The sequence below is a fragment of the Grampus griseus genome (assembly GCF_964374135.1).
Source record: "Grampus griseus genome assembly, chromosome: 2".
Classification (NCBI taxonomy): Eukaryota; Metazoa; Chordata; class Mammalia; order Artiodactyla; family Delphinidae; genus Grampus; species Grampus griseus.
Window position 1 is genome coordinate 10,539,550 of NC_139018.1, and position 21,677 is coordinate 10,561,226.

The 21,677-nt window shown below is 49.8% G+C and overlaps 2 protein-coding genes across 2 annotated transcripts; both read right to left on the reverse strand.

Moving 5' to 3' along the window:
- Positions 1-388: 388 nt before the first annotated feature.
- On the reverse strand, positions 389-6,728 carry LOC309818527 (uncharacterized protein; the record flags this gene model as incomplete). Its single annotated transcript, XM_082648262.1, has 5 exons — positions 389-466; positions 944-1,254; positions 2,054-2,083; positions 5,893-6,050; positions 6,586-6,728. The coding sequence occupies 5 exons, from the start codon at positions 6,726-6,728 to the stop codon at positions 389-391; spliced, it is 720 nt and encodes a 239-aa protein (XP_082504388.1).
- A 90-nt stretch (positions 6,729-6,818) lies between these two features.
- Positions 6,819-21,666, reverse strand: LOC309818083 (interferon alpha-inducible protein 27-like protein 2). The gene is made up of 6 exons (XM_082647518.1): positions 21,605-21,666; positions 17,005-17,130; positions 16,455-16,604; positions 8,818-8,847; positions 7,632-7,793; positions 6,819-7,081 (listed from the first exon to the last, which is right to left on the reverse strand). The coding sequence occupies exons 2-6, from the start codon at positions 17,075-17,077 to the stop codon at positions 6,873-6,875; spliced, it is 624 nt and encodes a 207-aa protein (XP_082503644.1). The 5' UTR covers positions 17,078-17,130; positions 21,605-21,666; the 3' UTR covers positions 6,819-6,872.
- Between the last annotated feature and the right edge of the window lie 11 nt (positions 21,667-21,677).

Consider the following 21,677-nt stretch of genomic DNA (forward strand, 5'->3'; position numbering starts at 1 on the left):
GGAAATAGCCATTGCATATGCAGAGGGTAGGAGTGGGGTGCGTGCAAATGAGGCTCCAAACAGGATGCTCCCTCCCCTTCCATTCCTGACTCTGCACAGGAACTGAGCCAAAACACCCGCCCTGGCTGGGACCTTTGAGGTCTTTCAGACCAACTCCCCATATAGAGAGGGCCGAATGCAGGCCCAGAGTGGAGGTGACCCACCCGGGGTCACACACAGAGTCTGAAGCTGGGCAAGGACAGGTTCCAGGCTTCACCGTTTGACTCAGTCCATCTCTGGGCACCCCGACACCATGTCGCTCTAAGAGAAGTGAGCCTTCCCCCACCCCGACTTCAGGCAAACAAGAAGGAAGGGATGCGGAGGGGTTGCAACAACTCATTTTTATTTCTTATTTTCCTCTGGGGGTGCAGCGTTTGGTCCCTTCCTGCATCAGGCTGGCGAGCAGGGCACTACCTGGTCCTCTTCTCTGCAAAGGGAGTGACAGGGAGCTGTCACAAGCCCACCACGAGGGACACAAGGGCAAACCCAGTGGATCCCAGGAGGACTTTGGGTGACAGAGAGAGTCCACCTGATCCTGGGGGAGAAGCAGAGGGTGAGTAGAATGGGATGGGCAGGCTGGGGCAGCTTGTGGGGCAGAACCATAGGGTCCGAGACTCCAGGGCCTGTCAGGAGGACCTCAGGCCCAGAGATCCCACCCAGAACCCTTCTCTGTTTCCCCAACCCCCAAGGATCTCTGTTTGGGCAAGGCTGCTGCAAGCAGGTACCCAAAGGCATGAACTCCGGTGGTGAAACCGAGCGCTGGGAGCTGCCTCTCTCTCTGGGGAAGAAGGCCGAGCCCCAGGTGGGACAGAGACGCCCCAGCTAACTCAGAAATTCTGCTTTGGGCAGAGTCAGCCTGAGCCGAGCACACCCTAGGCCAGAGCACCTTCCCCCAGCAACGCACCTGCTTCAGAGACCCAGAGAGAGTGACCACGGAGGGTGAGACAAAGGCACAGGCAGACTGGGGCTCACCAGGGCTAAGGTCAGGGCTGGATGCTCTGAGGCGCTTGTCCTCCCTCACCTTCCACAGCAAGCCCCATCGGGGACACTCACCCACGGACTGGAGAGTGGCCGCCGGGCTGCCGGCGGCAACTCCGCCCCCATCGGCCATGGCGGCCGCTGACATCATCTTGGCCGCTAAGGAGGAGGCTGCGATTCCTGCCCCAGTGAAGCCCACGGCGCCCAGCACCACGGGCACAGCCCCCACGGCCACGGCTGTAGGGGGCGAGGAGCTGGGTTGAGGGGGAGATGGACACGCTCCCACAGCACACACGCAGAGCACATCAAGCTTGGGGGACTTCAGGGAGCCCGGAGAAGGGGTAAAGCCTGAGCTTGGGAGAGATTCCAGGCCCGGCCGCAGTCAGGAGGCGAGGGCAGCACAGCTGGTGGGGAAAGCGGAGGGGAGGGCCGCGGGGTCACCGGGGTCAGGCCTCTGATCCGCAGCAGGACCTTCCTCGGGAAAGGCTTCAGTTTCTGCCTTAGTAAAATCCTGGAACTAAGTTGGGGGCGGGGCGGAGGTTTGCAAGCTTCTTGTCTTCACTGAGGACATCTTTAATACAAGCAAATCTTACCCAGGGCCCAGCATAAAGCAAGGAGCACGTTCTGAGCCCGGCTTGGATCCCAACTCTGGGTCTCCACGGCATCACCGCAGAGCAACTGGAAGCCAGAGTCGCTGAGCCAGTGGCTTCTCCTTAACACACCTCCTGGGTCCAGACTGTGCGCGTGTCTCATCCTACGTAACCCTCACAATAACCCTGAATGGGCAGCCTTGGCCTGATTTTCACGAGGAAAGGTGAACCCAGAGGAGTTCAAAGCCACGGGGCAGAGGCTCGGCAAGGAGGTTGGGCCCCTGCTGGGGCTGCCTCTGCGCCACACGGAAGCTCGCCATTTCCTCACTGTAGCGCCTCCTCCGCTACAACGCACAGGAAGCCTGGGGCAGGTGCAAGGCCAGAGGCTCCCCAAGTCCCAGGGCCTGGGGACGGACGAGGCGCAGGTTTCCGCGGCAGAGACTTACCTCCTCCCGCCACAGCTGCAGCAGCCTTGGCTGGAAACCGAAAGAACATTCTGTGAGTGGATCCACACTGGCTGCCCCTCCACTCCCTGAGCCCACAGCCCACCTATGGGGGGCCTTCCCCAGGCTGGGAGACACAGGAAGGAAGGACCCCTGCCTGCTTCTTCCTGAGAAGGTGAGCCACAGCCCTGAGCGTGGCAAGGGCTGCTGGGTAGGCGGGTGACCTGTCCTGAGTGGACCTGCATGTGTTGGCCTAGAGTAATCTGGAGACGGGGTTTGAGGGCCTTGTTCCAGAAAAATCCAACCATCAGACAGGGGTTTTGTTGCGTGTTTTTTAATGTCTGCGGACTGGTTGCTTGGGGGTTGTTTGTGGGAAGCACAGAAGTTCTTTTTTCTCTCTGCCTTCCTAGCCAGGTTTGGTCAAAAAAAAAAAAAGCAAAAAACCTTACAGATTTGGGAAGGAAGGTGTGCCGCTGCAGCCCCCTTCACAGTGAATGCGGGACTCTTGGTAAAGTAATTTAGGGCGTGGTGGTTTGACTGGGGCAGGAAGAGGCGAAGTGAGTGTCACGCCCTCTGAGCCGGGAGGTTAGTTCATCTGAAATAGGGTTGGTGTTTTCGGAGTGTGTGTCTGGGGGGCGCGTTATCTAACCTTCTCCTTCCGTCCAGGGAAACCTCTTCGACAGCAGTAAATCCTCGTGGAGAAGTGTGTTCATTTTGCAGGACCCGGCTGAGATCAGGGCAAGCACTGCTGAAGGCCTGAAGGCTGCCTGAGAACACTGCTGGGACGCATTGAATGTTCCTGATTCTCCAGGGCCCCACCTGTTGCCCCTTCCTCTGGAAAGCTGACCCTGACCCTCCCAATCAGAACCATCCTTGATCCCCTGTGGCTGGAGCCGCTCACAACACTGGACCATAGTTGCCTGGCTCCCCAACGCTGAGTCCCTGGAACTCCCTGGCAGAGGTCTTGGTCTGCAGCAGCCAGTGGGGACCAGTAGTTCTAAAACTAGCAGGGTGTGCAGGTGTGAGCTCAGCCAGCTCCCCAAGAAGAGAGCTTTGGGGTGGCAGGGAAGGAATTAAAGAGATTAAGGAGTATGAAAGCTAAACCCTAAGTGACCAGTGGGCCACCTGGTTGGGGTATAGGACCAGAGACTCAAGAATCAGGAGCCCAGTTAAAGGGTATTTGAGGCTCAGCATTATTGTTTGGGAGGAGAGACGATGCCAGGCTGGCCAGCAGCTTGGCGCACCTGGGCCCCAACACACAGATGGCCCAGGGGAAAGGGTGCTGTCTGATGGCCTGCCTGCAGGGTCCCCCAGTGGACATCTCCGGGTGGAGGAGCATGGCCCTTCTGGGCTGTTCAGAACCTGCCCTGCCCTGAGCCTTCCTCCCAGGCCCCGACGCCTGCATTTCTGTTCTACTTCCTGTCCCAGGCTCCGGAACAGCTACCCACCCCACCTCACCTCCCAGCCCAGGGCCCGTGGACAACGCTCCCTTCATTTGTAAATAAGGGGCAATATCATCTTTCTCTGGGGTTCTTATGAGAATTAAATGAATTGATAAATGTCAACTGCTAAGCTTAGTGACTAGGATATCACAGGGTTTGATCAAATTCAGCTGTTCTGATTCTTTTCATCTTATGAATCATTTCTCGTAAGCTGAGGAGTCCCCATATTTCTGACCATGAGGAAGACTGCCAGTTGTGGCCCAGGTCTTAACTTTCTTGTCATACTCCCATGTGCTGGGTAGGCGTCCAAGGAGGGGTATCTATCACCCAGGGCCAGTTATCTCCTAGTGGGAAAGCGGTCAGGGCCGCAGCAGGGCATCCTAGCAGGTAGGAGCCATTCAGCGTCCCCAGCAAGGATCCCAGGGTAGATGTGGCCCCAGCCAGGGCAGCGTTGGATGACAGGGTGAGTCCTAAGAACAGAGGGTGATGCACAGGAGTCAGAGGTCAGAGGTTGGGCAGTGGTTGGAGGCTGTGTCACCGCCCACAGCCCCCAGCCAATTCCATCCTGTACAGTTTCTGTTGGCAGAGGTGGGAGGACCCCGGGGGTCCACCCTAGGGGCAGAAAGTTGAACGGTGGCGGATGCACACTGGAGCACTTTGCAGCGATTGAAAGCAAGGATTAGAAGCTCACCTATCGACCCTGAGGGATCTCAAAAACATAGCTGTCAAGTGTGGAATAAAAGAAATAAAATGAGATATACAGTACACTCTTCTGTATGTAAATTAAAACACATCCAAACAAAAAGCGACACCCATTTTACAGAAATATATACGAAAAACAGATACACGTTCAACATGTTAGAAAGGCTGACGTTCTAATATGAGAGGGGGGAATTGCAGGTAAAAGGGAAGATAACCAGAGAGAATAAATAAATAAAGCCAGAAAGGGGGCTTTCAAGAACTAATTGAAGAAAATGGGCCTGAATTGAAGAATTTTCTTCAAATCAACGCTCTGGATCTGAGATCCATCAGGACAAACTTACGAAAGGCTGGTTGGACGCTTAGGTAAAAACCTAAAGGAGGAGAATTCTGGTGGTGAATCCTGGGGAAGTGAGAGCCAGAGAGTGGGCCTCAGCCGCAGGGTCCCCCCTCTCTAAGAAGGAGAGGGCAGGGGGCCCAGATCCCCTGTGCCCAGGGACCTGCCTCCCTCTGACCCCTCTCAGAGAGAAAGCCAGGGTGGACACCCAAGGGGAAGGACAGGGGAGGGAGAGAGACTGAAGGTGATGCTGTTGTCCCCTCCCATGGGTCCTTGGGCAGGACCCTGTGCCCTCCCTAGCCCCCAAGCCAGCTCCCACCAGTCCCTGCCAGGGACACTTAGCCAAGGAAGTCCTGCCAAGACACCTCCAGAGGCTGCCCCGCCCACTTTGACCAGGCTCCCTGCAGACAGTATCTCGGAAGCCAGGTTAGAGGCTAAGAGGACAGCACTGGTAAATTCTATGGCATAGAAATTGACCGGCACCCAAACTGCTGAAGCAGTGGAGCTTTGATGGGGAGATGAGGACACCAGAACTGGGGTCACACCCACTGCCCTTAAAAATCTCAAGGGGCTCCAAGGGGTAGAGAGGCTGCTCTGAGCTTGTGGAAGATGCAGGCCTGGGAAGGGTCCAAGATACGGTACTGGGGTTACATAAGGACCTGTGTGAGGGGAAGGTGGGGAGGCGGCTGGAGGGAGATTTTACTTCCCGAGGTGGGCTGCTTCCCTCCTCCTGAAACATAGATTTCTAGAACTCCCTTAGATCTCCATGGAGTAATTTAAAATGTGCCAGAATTAGGAAATCAGAACGAATTACGTTTTTAAGGCCTATACCACGGTCAGGTTGTTCTGGGTTCCTGTTCTCATGCACTCTCCTCACTAACTCAGCGAGAAGGATGAGATTACTATCCCCACTTTACGATGAGGAAATACTGGCACAGAGAGGGTAAGAGATTCATCCAAGATCACAAAGCTTGGCTTGGCTAAGTGGGACTCGACCCAGGTCCAGCTGCTTCCAAAGCATGGGCTTGAATGGCTCTGATTCGGTTCCTCCTAATGCTTGTCTCTTCCCCCTACCCAGGCGCACGGCTTGAGGGTCACCCGGGCACGGACTAGGCTCTTGGCTTCCAGAGTCCCAGAGCCCAGCTGGGGGCTTAAGTCACTTCCCTTCCAAGACCCAGCTTCTCTGCCTGCAGCCACCCAGATGAGAAACATGAGACAGTTCTTCCAGTGGATGCAGACGGGTCTCCCCTCCACTCGCCGAGCCCCCCGCCCCCCGAGGGTAGGGGCGGCAGGAAGGAGCCGCCCCTGCCCACCCCTGCCTGTCTTACCCACAGGAGCAGACTTTCTGAAGATGTGGAACTGACCTGTGGGTCTTGAGCTTGTCTGTGTTCTGGGAGCCCTTGAGGCTAGCTGGGAGCTGTATGAGTGAACTGGGGCAGCATCTGAGGGAGAGAGCCTGGTGGAGGAGGGGCCGTGAAGGAAGACGGGGGTGAAGGCCAGAGTGGGGACCTGGGCCGGGGTCCTGGAGCCAACAGGACGAGATCTGAGACTCCAGTCTAAAGTGGAAGCAGGGCTGCCAGAAACTGGGTATGAGTTATCTGCATGGACAGACAGGCAGGTGGCAGAGGCCAGGTCAACACACATAGAATGCCTGCCACCTGACCCAGGGCCAGGCAGCCAGCGGGCCTTAGGAGACAGCTGAGCGTTCTGCACTGACGAGCCTCTTGGGAGCCCCACCAGGGGAGGGAGGCCTGTCTGTCCTTGCAGGTTCTGGCCAGTCTCCCTTGGAGCCCAAGGACCCTGAGCTCTACACCAACCGGGACAGAGCTCTCTGGAGAAATGCAAATTCTCTACCTACCTGAAGAGCTCCAAAGGCCACCAGGCCAGGCAGACAAGTGTGGCTGAGTTCCTAGACTCATGATACAGTCAGACCCAGAGTCTTGGGTGGGGAGGGGAGGGGTCAAGAATCCCTGAGGATAAAGTGTTTCATAACTGAGGGTCAATGGCTCAAACTGACCCCAGGGCCAAGCCATCCTGTATTGCTGCCTCTGGCTGACATCTTTGAAGACATGTGATCCACCATCCCATCCAAAGAGCAGCGGAACTGAGGCTCAAAGGGGAGACATGACCTTCCCAGGATCACAGCTGGGTGGCAGGACTGCAACAGACCTGGCTTCCTGTCGCAGACAGCAGTGCCCATTCTTACAGACTTCCTGCTGCCCCCAACCCTGAAGCCATGGCTCTGCAGATGCACTGCGCCCTGCCTGGTAGACAAGAATGCAGTGCAGACACTCGTGAAGATCACAGCATCTCTTCTTTATTTCCTATGCTTCTTTGAAGGATTTTAGGAGGCAGAGGACTTGTCATGTGGGGGACTGACCTCCTGAGGCCCTGGAGGGTCATCTCCAGCCCGGGAGCCCCTCTCTGCTTCAGTACTGGATCCTGGTGGAGGAGAGGAAGGAGCTTTCTTCTTTCTACCCCACAGCCAGGCCCCAAGAGCTGACCCAGCCGAGCCCAGGATGATGTTGGATGACATGGAAAGTCCGGCTGCCCCTGGGAGAGAGGAGGGGGTTAGAGCACAAGGGGACAGGCAGCCCCGGCAGCTCCCGGCAAGACTGGGGAGGTCAGAGAACCCAGGACCCACAGGAGGCCCAAGACCCAGACATCCCAGTCCTGTTCCCTCCTCTACTTCCTGAAACCCCAGGAGGTCTGCTTTGGGGAGGGGCTGCTGCCCATGGCTGCCCGAAGAGGAGACACGCACTCTGGTGGTGACTCCACCAGCGACAGGACAGACCCTCTGAGAAATGGCACAGGGTCTCTGCCTCTTCCTCCCCAGCACGAGGCTGGGCCCAGCGAGGGGAGGGCCCTACGCAGGTTTGCAGGGCTGATGGGGAACGCGCACCTGCTGCGCTGCACGCCCCCAGTGCCCCCAAGCCCACCCCCAACCAGAAGAGGGGACAGTGCGGGAGACTCAAAGGACCAGGGACATTGATGCCCACGAAGCTGGAGGAAGCAGACAGGCCCTCCCTCCGGCTTAGCCTCTGGCCTGAATCCTGTGCTGGTGTGTCACACCCTCCCCGCTTCCTCCCGCCCGGACACTTACCCACGGACTGGAGAGTGGCCACGAGGCTGCCGGCGGCAACTCCACCCCCATTGGCAATGGCGGCCGCTGACATCATCTTGGCCGCTAAGGAGGAGGCTGCGATTCCTGCCCCAGTGAAGCCCACGGCGCCCAGCACCACGGGCACAGCCCCCACGGCCAGGGCTGTAGCGGGAGAGGAGCTTTAGGGTTGGCCACAGGGGACAGACTCCCCAGTTCTCCCTGATACCTTCCTGAGGGGGATGAGGTGAGGGGTCCACGTCCCTCTCGTGAGAGCCACGGGGCCTGAGGCAAAGGAAGGCTGTAGAAGTGGACACGAGTGCACGGGGCCCTGCCGAGAAGCTGGATCCCAGGCCTGTGCATTTCTCTGTTTTGCTGTGGTCCTGGAAGGCTCACCTGTCCTCCCTGTGCCTCAACCGCCCTTGTGTGAAGTAAGATGAAAGGAGCAGTGGTCTTCAAGCGCCCCCTTTTGGCAGGGAAAATAGCGTCTTTCCCCCTATCACAGGGCCCACAGAATAAGGACAGAGCTGCTCTTCTGAAGAGGTGCTGGGGTGGCGGCTTCTGCCCTCTGCCCTGCAGCTGCCTGTGGGCGTCCCCCCCAGGGGTCCCCTACATCTCCAGAGAGTGCAGTCATAGAACTTTCTGCAACCAGGAAACGTTCCGTATCTGCACTGTCCAACACGCTGGCCGCCTGTAGCCAATGAGCACCTGAGACTGTGGCTGGTGTGACAGAAATGTTTTCATTTTCTTGAATTCTGGCCACCGTGTTAGAGGATGCTGGCCAGGGGCACAGCTGGAAACCTCTGGGCTCACGGGATAAGCTAGAGGGTTTGTAAAGCAGTCCGAGGAATCCCTACAGCTCAGCTTACACATCCCCTACAACCCTCTGGAGGTACCCCTGGCCCGGCTTTCTGGGCAGGAATCATGGGTTGAGACAGATTTAACAACCTGCCTGCATCACACGGTTTGCACTTGGGAGAAGCTGAGATCGGACCTGGGTGCTTTGAATGGCTTTGCTTCGGTTCCTTCTTGGCAAGGTTCTTGTCACCTCGAGTGTTCCAACTCTGTCCCCTGCCCACTGCACCCTTACCCACCTATGTCCTGGGGCTCAAGGCAGTCTTGGGCTTGGTCAAGGCCAGGTGGTCCCAGGGTCAGATGAGGGCTTGAGTTTCTTCCCAAAGAGACTCACCTCCTCCAATCACGGCTACAGAGGCCATACCTGGAGACAAAAAGCACCCCCATGAGTGCATGGCACTGGCCTCCCCCTGCACCCCCGCTGCTGCCACAGTGGGAGGGGGTTCCCTGGAGTTGGGATCAGAGAAGAGAGCAGCCCCTGCCTGGCCTCTTCCTGCTTTTCCTGAGAAGTCTGATTTTCTGAGAATGCAGAGGGGGAAGGACGAGCGTCTGGAGCTCTGTTATGCTCCAGATGGCGAGGGGCACCTGCCTTGAAAAAGTTTCATGCTGCTCTGTGACGTCAATACATTTGGTATCATTTTCTCAAAACAAAACAAAATCAAGAAAAGCATGCTATTTTCATTTGCGATGGAATAAATTTGACTTTTCTGGTCTTTCCCTCTTCCAGACACCCTATACCCTTCTCAGGCTACAGTTGGAGTGAAAGCCCCCCGTCCTCCAGGGCTCAGCCTACTTGTCACTTTCTGCAGGAAGCATCTCTAATTCCCCCACCAGAAGGGACCCTGCTTCAGTTCCTTCTTGGCAAGGTTCTTGTCACCTCGAGTGACAAGAACCTTAAATAAGGTAAATAATTACCTTAAATGTAAATGGATTAAATGCTCCAACCAAAAGACACAGGCTCGCTGAATGGATACAAAAATAAGACTCACATATATCCTGTCTACAAGAGACCCACTTCAGACCTAGGGACACATACAGACTGAAAGTGAGGGGATGGAAAAAAATATTCCATGCAAATGAAAATGACTGCTTCCTGACAGTCATTGCCAGGAAGACACTGGAACTCACCAAAAAAGGTGCCCCACATCCAAAGACAAAGGAGAAGGTGCCCCACATCCAAAGACAAAGGAGAAGGTGCAACGAGACGGTAGGAGAGGCGCAATCACAATAAACTCAAATCCCATAACTGCTGGGTGGGTGACTCACAAACTGGAGAACAGTTGTACCACAGAAGTCCGCCCTCTGGAGTGAAGGTTCTGAACCCCACGTCAGGCTTCCCAACCTGGGGGTCTGGCAACGGGAGGAGGAATTCCTAGAGAATCACTCTGAAGGCTGGCGGGATTTCATTGCAGGACTTTGACAGGCCTGGGGGAAACAGAGACTTCGCTCTTTTTTCCTTTTTTATAAATTTATCTAGTTAGTTATTTTTGGCTGCGTTGGGTCTTCGTTGCTGCAGGCAGGCTTTCTCTAGTTGTGGCGAGCGGGGGCTACTCTTCGTTGCAGTGCGCAGGCTTCTCATTGCGGTGGCTTCTCTTGTTGTAGAGCGTGGGCTCTAGGCGTGGGCTTCAGTAGTTGTGGCACGCAGGCTCAGTAGTTGTGGCTCACAGGCTCCAGAGTGCAGGCTCAGTAGTTGTGGCACACGGGCTTGGGTGCTCCGCGGCATGTGGGATCTTCCCGGACCAGGGATGGAACCTGTGTCCCCTGCATTGGCAGGCGGATTCTTAACTGCTGCGCCACCAGGGAAGTCCCAGAGACTTCACTTTTGCAGGGCACACACAAAGTAGTGTGCATATCGGGACCCAGGGGAAGGAGCAGTGACCCCAGGGGAGACTGAACCAGACCTACCTGCAACTGTTGGAGAGTCTCCTGCAGAGGCAAGTGGTGGCTTTGGCTCACTAAGGGACAAGGACACTGGCAGCAGAAGTTCTGGGAAGTACTCCTTGGCGTGAGCCCTCCCAGAGTCTACCATTAGCCCCACCAAAGAGCCTGGGCAGGCTCCAGTTTTGGGTCACCTCAGGCCAAACAACTAACAGGGAGGGAACCCAGCCCCACCCATCAGCAGACAAGCAGAATAAAGTTTTACTGAGCCCTGCCCACCAGAGCAACACCCAGCTCTACCCACCACCAGTCCCTCCCATCAGGAACCACAATCACAGAAGCTAGACAAAATGAAAAGGCAGAGGACTTTGTACCAGATGAAGGAACAAGATAAAACCCCACAAAAACAACTAAATGAAGTGCTTTCCAGAAAAAGAATTCAGAATAATGATAGTGAAGATATCCAGGACCCTGGAAAAAGAATGGAGGCAAAGATCGAGCAGATGCAAGAAATGTTTATCAAAGACTTAGAAGAATTAAAGAACAAACAAACAGAGATGAGCAATACAGTAACTGAAATGAAAACTACACTAGAAGGAATCAATAGCAGAATAACTGAGGCAGAAGAACGGATAAGTGACCTGGAAGACAGAATGGTGGGATTCACTGCCGCGGAACAGAATAAAGAAAAAAGAATGAAAAGAAATGAAGACAGCCTAAGAGACCTCTGGGACAACATTAAACGTGACAACATTTGCATTATAGGGGTCCCAGAAGGAGAAGACAGAGAGAAAGGACCCAAGAAAATATTCAAAGAGATTATAGTTGAAAACCTCCCTAAAATGGGAAAGGAAATAGCCACGCAAGTTCAGGAAGCACAGAGAGTCCAATACAGGATAAACCCAAGGAGAAACACGCCAAGACACATAGTAATCAAATTGGCAAAAATAAAGACAAAGAAAAATTATTGAAAGCAGCAAGGGAAGAACAACAAATAACATACAAGGGAACTCCCATAAGATTAGCAGCTGATTTCTCAGCAGAAACTCTACAAGCCAGAAGGGAGTGGCATGATATACTTAAAATGATGAAAGGGAAGAACCTACAACCAAGATTACTCTACCTGGCAAAGATCTCATTCAGATTCGACGGAGAAATCAAAAGCTTTACAGACAAGCAAAAGCTAAGAGAATTCAGCACCACCAAACCAGCTATACAACAAATGCTAAAGGAACTTCTCTAAGTGGGAAACACAAGAGAAGGAAAAGACCTACAAAAACAAACCCAAAACAACTAAGAAAATGGTAATAGGAACATACATAGCGATAATTACCTTAAATGTAAATGGATTAAATGCTCCAACCAAAAGACACAGGCTTGCTGAATGGATACAAAAATAAGACCCACATATATCCTGTCTACAAGAGACCCACTTCAGACCTAGGGACACATACAGACTGAAAGTGAGGGGATGGAAAAAAATATTCCATGCAAATGAAAAGCAAAAGAAAGCTGGAGTAGCAATACTCATATCAGATAAAATAGACTTTAAAATAAAGAATGTTACAAGAGACAAGGAAGGACACTACATAATGATCAAGGGATCAATCCAAGAAGAAGATATAACAATTATAAATATACGTGCACCCAACATAGGAACACCTCAATTCATAAGGCAACTGCTAACAGCTATAAAACAGGAAATCGACAGTAACACAGTAATAGTGGGCGACTTTAACACCTCACTTACACCAATGGACAGATCATCCAGACAGAAAATTAATAAGGAAACACAAGCTTTAAATGATACAATAGACCAGATAGATTTAATTGATATTTATAGGACATTCCATCCAAAAACAGATTACACTTTCTTCTCAAGTGCACATGGAACATTCTCCAGGATAGATCCCATCTTGGGTCACAAATCAAGCCTTGGTAAATTTAAGAAAACTGATATCATATCAAGCATCTTTTCTGACTACAATGCTATGAGATTAGAAATGAGTTACAGGAAAAGAAAACGTAAGAAACACAAACACATGGAGGCTAAACAATACATTACTAAATCTCTTCACCAAGAGATCAGTGAAGAAATCAAAGAGGAAATTAAAAAATACCTAGAGACAAATTACAATGAAAACACGATGATCCAAAACCTACGGGATGTAGCAAAAGCAGTTCTAAGAGGGAAGTTAATAGAAATACAAGCCTACCTCAAGAAACAAGAAAAATATCAAATAAACAATCTAACCTTACACCTAAAGAAACTAGACAAAGAAGAACAGACAAAACCCAAAGTTAGTAGAAGTAAAGAAATCATAAAGATCAGAGCAGAAATAGATGAAATAGAAACAGAGAAAATAATAGCAAAGATCAATAAAACTAAAAGCTGGTTCTTTGAGAAGATAAACAAAATTGATTAACCTTTAGCCAGACTCATCAAGAAAAAGAGGGAGAGGACTCAAATCAATGAAATTAGAGATGAAAAAGGAGAAGTTACAACGGACACCACAGAAATACAAAGCATCATGAGAGACTACTATGAGCAACTCTATGCCAATAAAATGGACAACCTGGAAGAAATGGACAAATTCTTAGGTATAACCTTCCAAGAGTGAACCAGGAAGAAACAGAAAATATGGACAGACCAATCACAAGTAATGAAATTGAAACGGTGATTAAAAATCTTCCAACAAACAAAAGTCCAGGACCAGACGGCTTCACAGATGAATTCTATTAAACATTTAGAGAAGAGCTAATACCCATCCTTCTCAAACTCTTCCAAAATATTGCAGAGGAAGGAACACTCCCAAATTCATTCTATGAGGCCACCATCACCCTGATACCAAAACCAGATAAAGATACTACAAAAAAAGAAAATTACAGACCAATATCACTGATGAATAGAGATGCAAAAATCCTCAACAAAATACTAGCAAACAGAATCCAAGAACACATTAAAAGGATCATACACCATGATCAAGTGGGATCTATCCCAGGGATGCAAGGATTCTTCAATATATCCAAATCAATCAATGTGATACACCATATTAACAAATTGAAGAAGAAAAACCATATGATCATCTCAATAGATGCAGAAAAAGCTTTTGACAAAATTCAACACCCATTTATGATAAAAACTCTCCAGAAAGTAGGCATAGAGGGAACCTACCTCAACATAATAAAGGCCATATATGACAAACCCACAGCAAACATCATTCTCAATGGTGAAAAACTGAAAGCATTTCCTCTAGGATCAGGAACAAGAAAAGGATGTCCACTCTCACCACTATTATTCAACACAGTTTTGGAAGTCCTAGCCATGGCAATCAGAGAAGAAAAAGAAATAAAAGCAATCCAAATTGGAAAAGAAGAAGTAAAACTGTTACTGTTTTCAGATGACATGACACTATACATAGAGAATCCTAAAGATGCCACCAGAAAACTACTACAGGTAATCAATGAATTTGGCAAAGTTGCAGGATACAAAATTAATGCACAGAAATCTCTTGCATTCCTATACACTAACAACGAAAGATCAGAAAGAGAAATTAAGGAAACAATCCCATTCACCATTTCAACAAAAAGAATAAAATACCTAGGAATAAACCTACCTAAAGAGGTAAAAGACCTGTACTCAGAAAACTATAAGACACTGATGAAAGAAATCAAAGATGACACAAACAGATGGAGAGATATACCATGCTCTTGGATTGGAAGAATCAATATTGTGAAAATGACTATACTACCCAAAGCAATCTACAGATTCAATGCAATCCCTGTCAAATTACCAGTGGCATTATTTACAGAACTAGAACAAAAAACCTTAAAATTTGTAGGAGACACAAAAGACCCTGAATAGCCAAAGCAGTCTTGAGGGAAAAAAAAACAGAGCTGGAGGAATCAGACTCCCTGACTTCAGACTATACTACAAAGCTACAGTAATCAAGACAATATGGTACTGGCACAAAAACAGAAATATAGATCAGTGGAACAGGATAGAAAGCCCAGAGATAAACCCACACACCTATGGTCAACTAATCTATGACAAAGGAGACAAGGATATAAAATGGAGAAAAGACAGTCTCTTCAATAAGTGGTGCTGGGAAAACTAGACAGCTACATGTAAAAGAATGAAATTAGAACACTCCCTAATACCATACACAAAAATAAACTCAAAATGGATTAGAGACCTAAATGTAAGACCGGACACTATAAAACTCTTAGAGGAGACATAGGAAGAACACTCTTTGACATAAATCACAGCAAGATCTTTTTTGATCCACCTTCTAGAGTAATGGAAATAAAAACAAAAATAAACTAATAGGACCTAATGAAAATTAAAAGCTTTTGCACAGCAAAGGAAACTACAAACAAGACGAAAAGACAACCCTCAGAATGGGAGAAAATATTTGCAAACGAATCAATGGACAAAGGATTAATCTCCAAAATATATAAACAGCTCATGCAGCTCAATATTAAAAAAACAAACAACCCAATCCAAAAATGGGCAGAAGACCTAAATAGACATTTCTCCAAAGAAGACATACAGATGGCCAAGAAGCAGATGAAAAGCTGCTCAGCATCACTAATTATTAGAGACATGCAATCAAAACTACAGTGAGGTATCACCTTACGCCAGTCAGAATGGGCATCATCAGAAAATCTACAAACAACAAATGCTGGAGAGGGTGTGGAGAAAAGAGAACTCTCTTGCACTGTTAGTGGGAATGTAAACTGATACAGCCATTATGGAGAACAGTATGGAGGTTCCTTAAAAAACTAAAAATGGAATTACCACATGACCCAGCAATCCCACTACTCGGCATATACCCACAGAAAACCATAATTCAAAAAGACACATGCACCCCAATGTTCACTGCAGCACTATTTACAATAGGCAGGATATGGAAGCAACCTAAATACCCATCAGCAGATGAATGGATAAAGAAGATGTGGTACATATATACAATGGAATATTACTCAGCCATAAAAAGGAACAAAATTGGGTCATTTGTAGTGATGTGGATGGATCTAGAGTCTATCATACAGAGTGAAGTCAGTCAGAAAGAGAAAAACAAATATCGTATATTCATGCATATATGTGGAACCTCGAAAAACCAGTTTACAGGGCAGAAATAGAGACACAGTTGTAGAGAACAAGGGCGGAAAGTGGTGGGGGGTGTGCTGGTGGGGTGAATTGGGCGACTGGGATTGACATGTATACACTAATATGTATAAAATGGAGAACTAAAAAGAACCTGCTGTATAAAAAAATAATAAAATAGAATTCAAAAATTCAAAAAAAAAAAAAGAGAGAAGTCACCCTGCTTCCTCTGTGTCCTGCCTTGTGGCTGGAGCCCCTGGCACCACGGGGCAGAGCATGCCTGGACCATGTCGAACTGCTGAGAGCTCTTGGGGCTGGCAGGGACATCTGACAGGGGCAGGGACTGGGGTGCTGGGGCAGCTGGGACAAGGAGTTCCAGAGATTTCAGGAGTTGCAGGAGTGAGCTCAGCCAGCTCCGCACGAAGAGGAGCCTTGGTCCCAGGCAAGGGAGAGAAGGTACGAAATCAGCCTCAGACCTCGTCATTTCTTGAAGGCTGCAGCTCATGGCTCACCATCACCTCTCCCTCCATCAGTACCCCTGACCTGTCTTGAGGGTTTCCGTTTCTGCACAGATGATATTTCCAACAAACTGGCCTTGAAGTTCTCATGCCTCACTTCCAGGGATCTTGAACTCTATGCCACACACACCCAAGGTCATACACTAGGCCCATGCTGCCCACTATAGGAACCACTAGCCATGTGTGCCATGTAAATCTTAATTAAAATGAAATAAAATTTAAAACTCAGTTCCTCAGTCCCACGGCCCACATTTCAGGGACATGTGGCTAGTCCACATGCGGTTCCTCTGATTCTAGAGCATCATTGATTTCATCTCTCATGTATACTGTGCCCTTTTTCTGACAATGTGAGTGTCAGAGAGATTCTATCAGGAAGGTGGGCCTGACACTGACAACTCAGAAGGCTGAACTGAGCAGTGGGGAGTTGGGTGAGGGCCCGTGGATTGATGCTCAGGGATCAGTTACCTGCGTAATGGGCAAAATTGCTTCCTCCAGCCTTGGGTGGGTCTCTGGGGTCAGAGCCAGATCCATCTGGCCCTTGGGGTGGCCCCTGTGGTGGCTTCCCAGGAGAACCATCAGAGGCCTGGTCGGTTGACTGGGAAGGTTCATCCTCCTCTGGAAAAAAAAAAAAAAAAAGAGGAGGGGGAGCTCCCAGCGGGGTGGGCAGCTGAGGGACCAGAGGCCCCACACGGCGCCCTCGACCATCTCCCGAAACTCCCAAGAACTCTGACGTTGGGAGGGGACCTCAACGGCAGCTGTGCTAAGAGGTGACAAAGATGCTTGGAGGTGAACCCAAGGAGAAGACAGAGAGAGGGAGACCCAGCACCAACGCGGAGCTGGCAGATTCCAGACTTCACAGAGCAGGAGTCTGAGGCCCACGAGGTTAGAGACCTGATGGGGCACAGTGCACCTGGTGGCAGGTCCAGGCCAGAACCTAGAAGACCCCCTCTGCCCTCGTTCAGGCACCCCAAGCCCTGGGCCACCCCACCCTCTGGAGCTTCCCTAGAGCACTCACCATCAGAGGGATATTCCCGCGGGCTGAGCTCAGTGGCATCTCCTTCCCCGCTCTCTATGGCTTTAGCTGACATCTTGGAGGCAGTGTGGGAACACCAGGTGCAGAGCCAGGGACACCACTATCCTTCTGAGAAACAGAGTATGAAAATCGGAAGTGCTCTGCCTGATTTATGATGGACTGGTGGGGGGAGGGCAGGGGCACCTCTCTGTTGCCCCAGCCTTGCCCTCTGTCCTATAGGAGCCTGTGGGCACTTCCATCTCTGCCCATACTGCCTCCTTGGTTATCCATCTCTGCCCCACCCACTGCCCGGCCAGCCTAAGTCCTAGGGCTTCAGAGTGACCTGGGTTGATACAAGACTGGAGGTACCCACAGTCTCCTGGTAAAGGTGGGCTCAAGCCCCGTCCCAGCACACTCACCTCTGGTCACAGTGACAGCTGCCCTGGATGGAAGCAGAGAAGTAAATGTGATAATAGCACCTATTTTGTGAGTGCCTATGCGCGTCCAAACTAAGGCCCGTCAAGGGTAATTCACTTGCCGACGGTCACAACTAAGGATTCCAACCCACGCACTGGTCAGAAATCATGCTGTTAACCATCAACCCGTACTGCCTCCTTGGTTATTACAGATATGAGATCAGGGCTCTGTGGCATTTGTCAGCCAAGGTAAAATGTTTTGGGCTATAAATTTGTAAATCACGGCAGGCAGGGGAAGGATGATCTCATACAAAATAAAGTTCAGAAGAATTGCAGTCGAGTTTTATAAAAAGGAGGACTATGGATTTCTCACATATCCAGGAAGGGATTTTGAGAGGGAAAATAATGCTCCCGCAGAATGACTCACCCACGCAGACCTCATCCTTGCATTAGCATGCCAAGGTGAGTTCTATCTGGCACCAAACCTGGGAAGAGATAGACTCACTTCCTCCTTGGGCTTTTGGGCTTAGACGTCATGCAGCATGGAGGGGATGGAAAAAGATATTCCATGAAAATGGAAATCAAAAGAAAGCTGGAGTAGCAATTTTCGTATCAGACAAAATAGACTTTAAAATAAAGACTCTTCCAAGAGACAAAGAAGAACACTACATAATGACCGAGGGATCAATCCAAGACGAAGATATAACAATTGTAAATATTTATGCACCCAACATAGGGACAACTCAATACATAAGGCAAATGCTAACAGCCATAAAAGGGGAAATTGACAGTTACACAATCATAGTAGGGGACTTTAACACCCAGCTGGTGTCCTCGGCAGCCTCACTACCTGCAGAACTTCTGACACTGCTCTTCCTTCCCAGTGACCTCCCAGGGTAGGCAGGGGCATAGGAGGTGGGGGAGGGGAGAGAGCGACAGGACTCTGCTTCCAGATTAGTTCCCTAATCTCATATCTGTAATAACCAAGGAGGCAGTATGGGTTTTATTTTTTATTTTTATTATTTTATTTTTTATTTATTTTATTTTTATTTTATTTATTTATTTATTTTATTTTTTATTTTTATTATTACATTTACTTCTTTCTGTTCCTTACCCCTAGTGGATTAAGTCTCATGAAAAGTGTAGATTTGTCTGTCTTATTCCCCTGGGTCAGGAGCTCAGTAAATATTTTTTTAAAGATTTTTTTTTATGTGGACCATTTTTAAAGTCTTTAATGAATTTATTACAATATTTCTTGTTCTATGATTTGGTTTTCTGACCGCAAGGCATGTGGGATCTTATCTCCCCGACCAGGGATCAAACCTGCACTCCCTGCATTGGAAGGCGAAGTCCTAACCAGTGGACCGCCAGGGAAGTCCCAGTAAATGTGTTTTGAATGAAAGAATGAATAAGGAGAAAAAAGGGGGAAGTGAGAATCTCAGTGTGAAGCTGGGGGGAAAAGGAGGAGCAGGAGATGAAAGAAGGGGCAGAATCAGGGCTGGAAGAGGGCTCTGCTTGGAATATGCTTGAATGTCCTGGGAAATGAGGCTTTGTCCCTCGTGCAAGACAAGGACATGAGGGACCAGACCTAGGACCTGTCTGTTCCCCACCCCCACCCCTGCTTAGCTTTAGGACAACAGCCCCAAACAGCTCAGCAAAAACTGCTCCAGTTTTCCCTGGGATACTGGGGGACACTGTCTGTGGGACACAGAGGGGAGAGGTTTTCAGAGCAAGGTTGCAGGAGCCCCTCTTCTGTAGTGGAACAACTGAGGACATGGAAAGGAGACGTGACCCATGAGCCGCACCCCCCCCCCCCAGCAAACTGGGGGCTGGCGAATAAGCCAGAACTGCAAACAGTCCTGATTGCTTTGAGCCCCCCCGGCAAACCGGGGGCCTGCGAAGAAGCATTGAGTGCTTTGGGCACTGATCCATGAGATGTCCTCAGTCTAATCAGAGTGGTGGGAGCGCAAGGAAGTGTCCTTGTGCTACTTCAGTATAATCAGAATAATGGTGGGAACTCTGTGCTGCTTTGCGCTCAAGGACGAAGCACGGCAGGTTCTCACGAAAGCCAATTATTGCTTCTATAATTAATAAAAACGTAGGTTGCTGCTTTGGCACTTCTGAAATGTTAAGAAAACAAGTCTTAAAGTGTAAACCTAGATAATGCTTTAATAAAAGCTACCACAGCAGGACAGACGGCGCTGTTTTGCCTGAGCGAGCGGCAGCCCTCTACTGCTGTGCTTCCGCACAATTCATCTCGTGTGATGAGCTTACTTTCGGCCCTGTCCTAAGATAAACTACAACATTCTTCCTCGTCACTTGGTATCCAATCTACTTTCCTGGTGGAATTTAAGGCATGAGAGGCAGCCCCCTCCTGGAGAAACAGGCCTGTTGGTTTCTGTGAATTTCCTGTCACTAGAAGACAGATAGAAAGACAACCTATGGAACAGAAGAGACTGGTACCATCAGACCACATGTGACATTAAAAACACCACTAACAAGGGTAAGGGACATGTAATCTACTGAGGGGGGAAAATAACCCACAATACCCTTTGCATCATTAGAATCCCCAATGTAAAGAAAGTTCTTATGAAACAATTTTTCAAAAGAACTGTCTTTAAAAAGGAACTCAGACTAGAAGAGGTGGTTCCTAAAAAAAGAATTATACATGGCCAATAAATATTTGAAAATGTGTTCAATCTGCTAATACTAAAAATAATTTTTAAAAGAGAAAACTCTGTGTGTATGTGTGTGTGTGTGTTCCATGCACCTGTTAGTCAGGGTTTGGCTGCAGATAACAGAAGTCACTCCAGGTAACTTAAGCAGAACAGGTTTTTTGGGTTGTTTTGGTCGAACTCTTGGGGTTCTGGGCGCCTGGGTCCCTCAGTGATGACGGCTGGGCAGGGTTTGGGGACCTGGCCCAGAGGGCGCCACCAGCTGAGATCTGCCTCCTTAGCAGGGCCTGGGCACTTGCGGGAGAACCCAGACTGGGTGCTGGACTAAGGGTCCCGGGCAGGGTAACCTGTCTGCACAGAGACCCCCTCCTCTTAAGCACTGCCTGGACCTCGGAAGGTGAAAGTTGTGACTTGGGACCTTGCCCTTCCTTGTCAGAACAGAGAATAACATTTGTTTGGTGGAGGTTTACAGGAACATGGTGACCGTGGCCTGACCTCAAGCACAAAGGATGTGACACGCAGAAGTTTGCAAACACTAACCACGCCCCTCCCTCACCCTTCCTATAAAAGGGCTTTGCTGAAAGCTTGGGGAGTTCTGGGTTTTTCAGGCATGAGTCACCCGTCTCCTTGCAGGGCCCTGCAATATATCTTTCTCTGCTCCAAAATGACGTTTTGGTATTGTTTGGCCTCACTGTTCGTCAGGCACACAGACTTGGGTTCAGTTACATGACCTCTTCCTTGGGTTTGATAATTTGCCAAAAGGCTCACAGATCTCACGAAAGCACTTTACTCACCATTACTGATTTATTACAAAGGATATTAAAGGATACAAATGAACAGCCAGATGGAAAAGTACCTATGAGGAAGTCCGGAGCACAGGAAGTGCAGTCCCCGTGGACTTCAGGCGCCAGGTGGGCGCAGACTATGCCACCCAGGCTCTTGGGGACACACTGGCAAGTTCCTCCCAGAAATGAGTTGAGCTGTGTCCCATGGTGGCTCCGGGGTGGTGGGGAGGCTCACTCGACCTAAGCTTGGTGAATTCCCCCGTTGTCCTTTAGGACTTCCCAAAGTCACCGGACATAGAGACAGTGTATGGGAAAGGTTTCCCAGATGGTCTGGTGATCCCCACCTCGAAAAACAGAGTAACTACCGTGAAGCTGATTTCTCTGCATATAACAAAGGACCCAGTTTAGCTTGATTATTGGAGGCAGCCCGACCTTCCCCAACCATCAGTGAGCAACAGGCGAGGCATGAAAACCTAGCGAAAACAACACCTCCAATACAGGCTGGTTGAGTTGTAAATTAAATGCTAAAACTTTTGCGAGGCTCCAAGGCATACAGCCAGTACGTAAACAGCCACTGCACTAAAACCAAAGCAAGAATACAAGAATTTACGTTCCCATACATGAGCTAGAACAGAGCCCCTTCAGAGGAAGTACGGCGGGCTCCACCTGTTGCTCCCGCTCCCTAAGCCCGAGAGGGGGACCTATCAGCGCGGCCCCTTGCACTCACCGTCTGCGCTCTTGGTACCCGCACTGCAGAAGCCCGCCGCGCGCAGCGAATTAAGTGCGGGGTCTAGAATGGG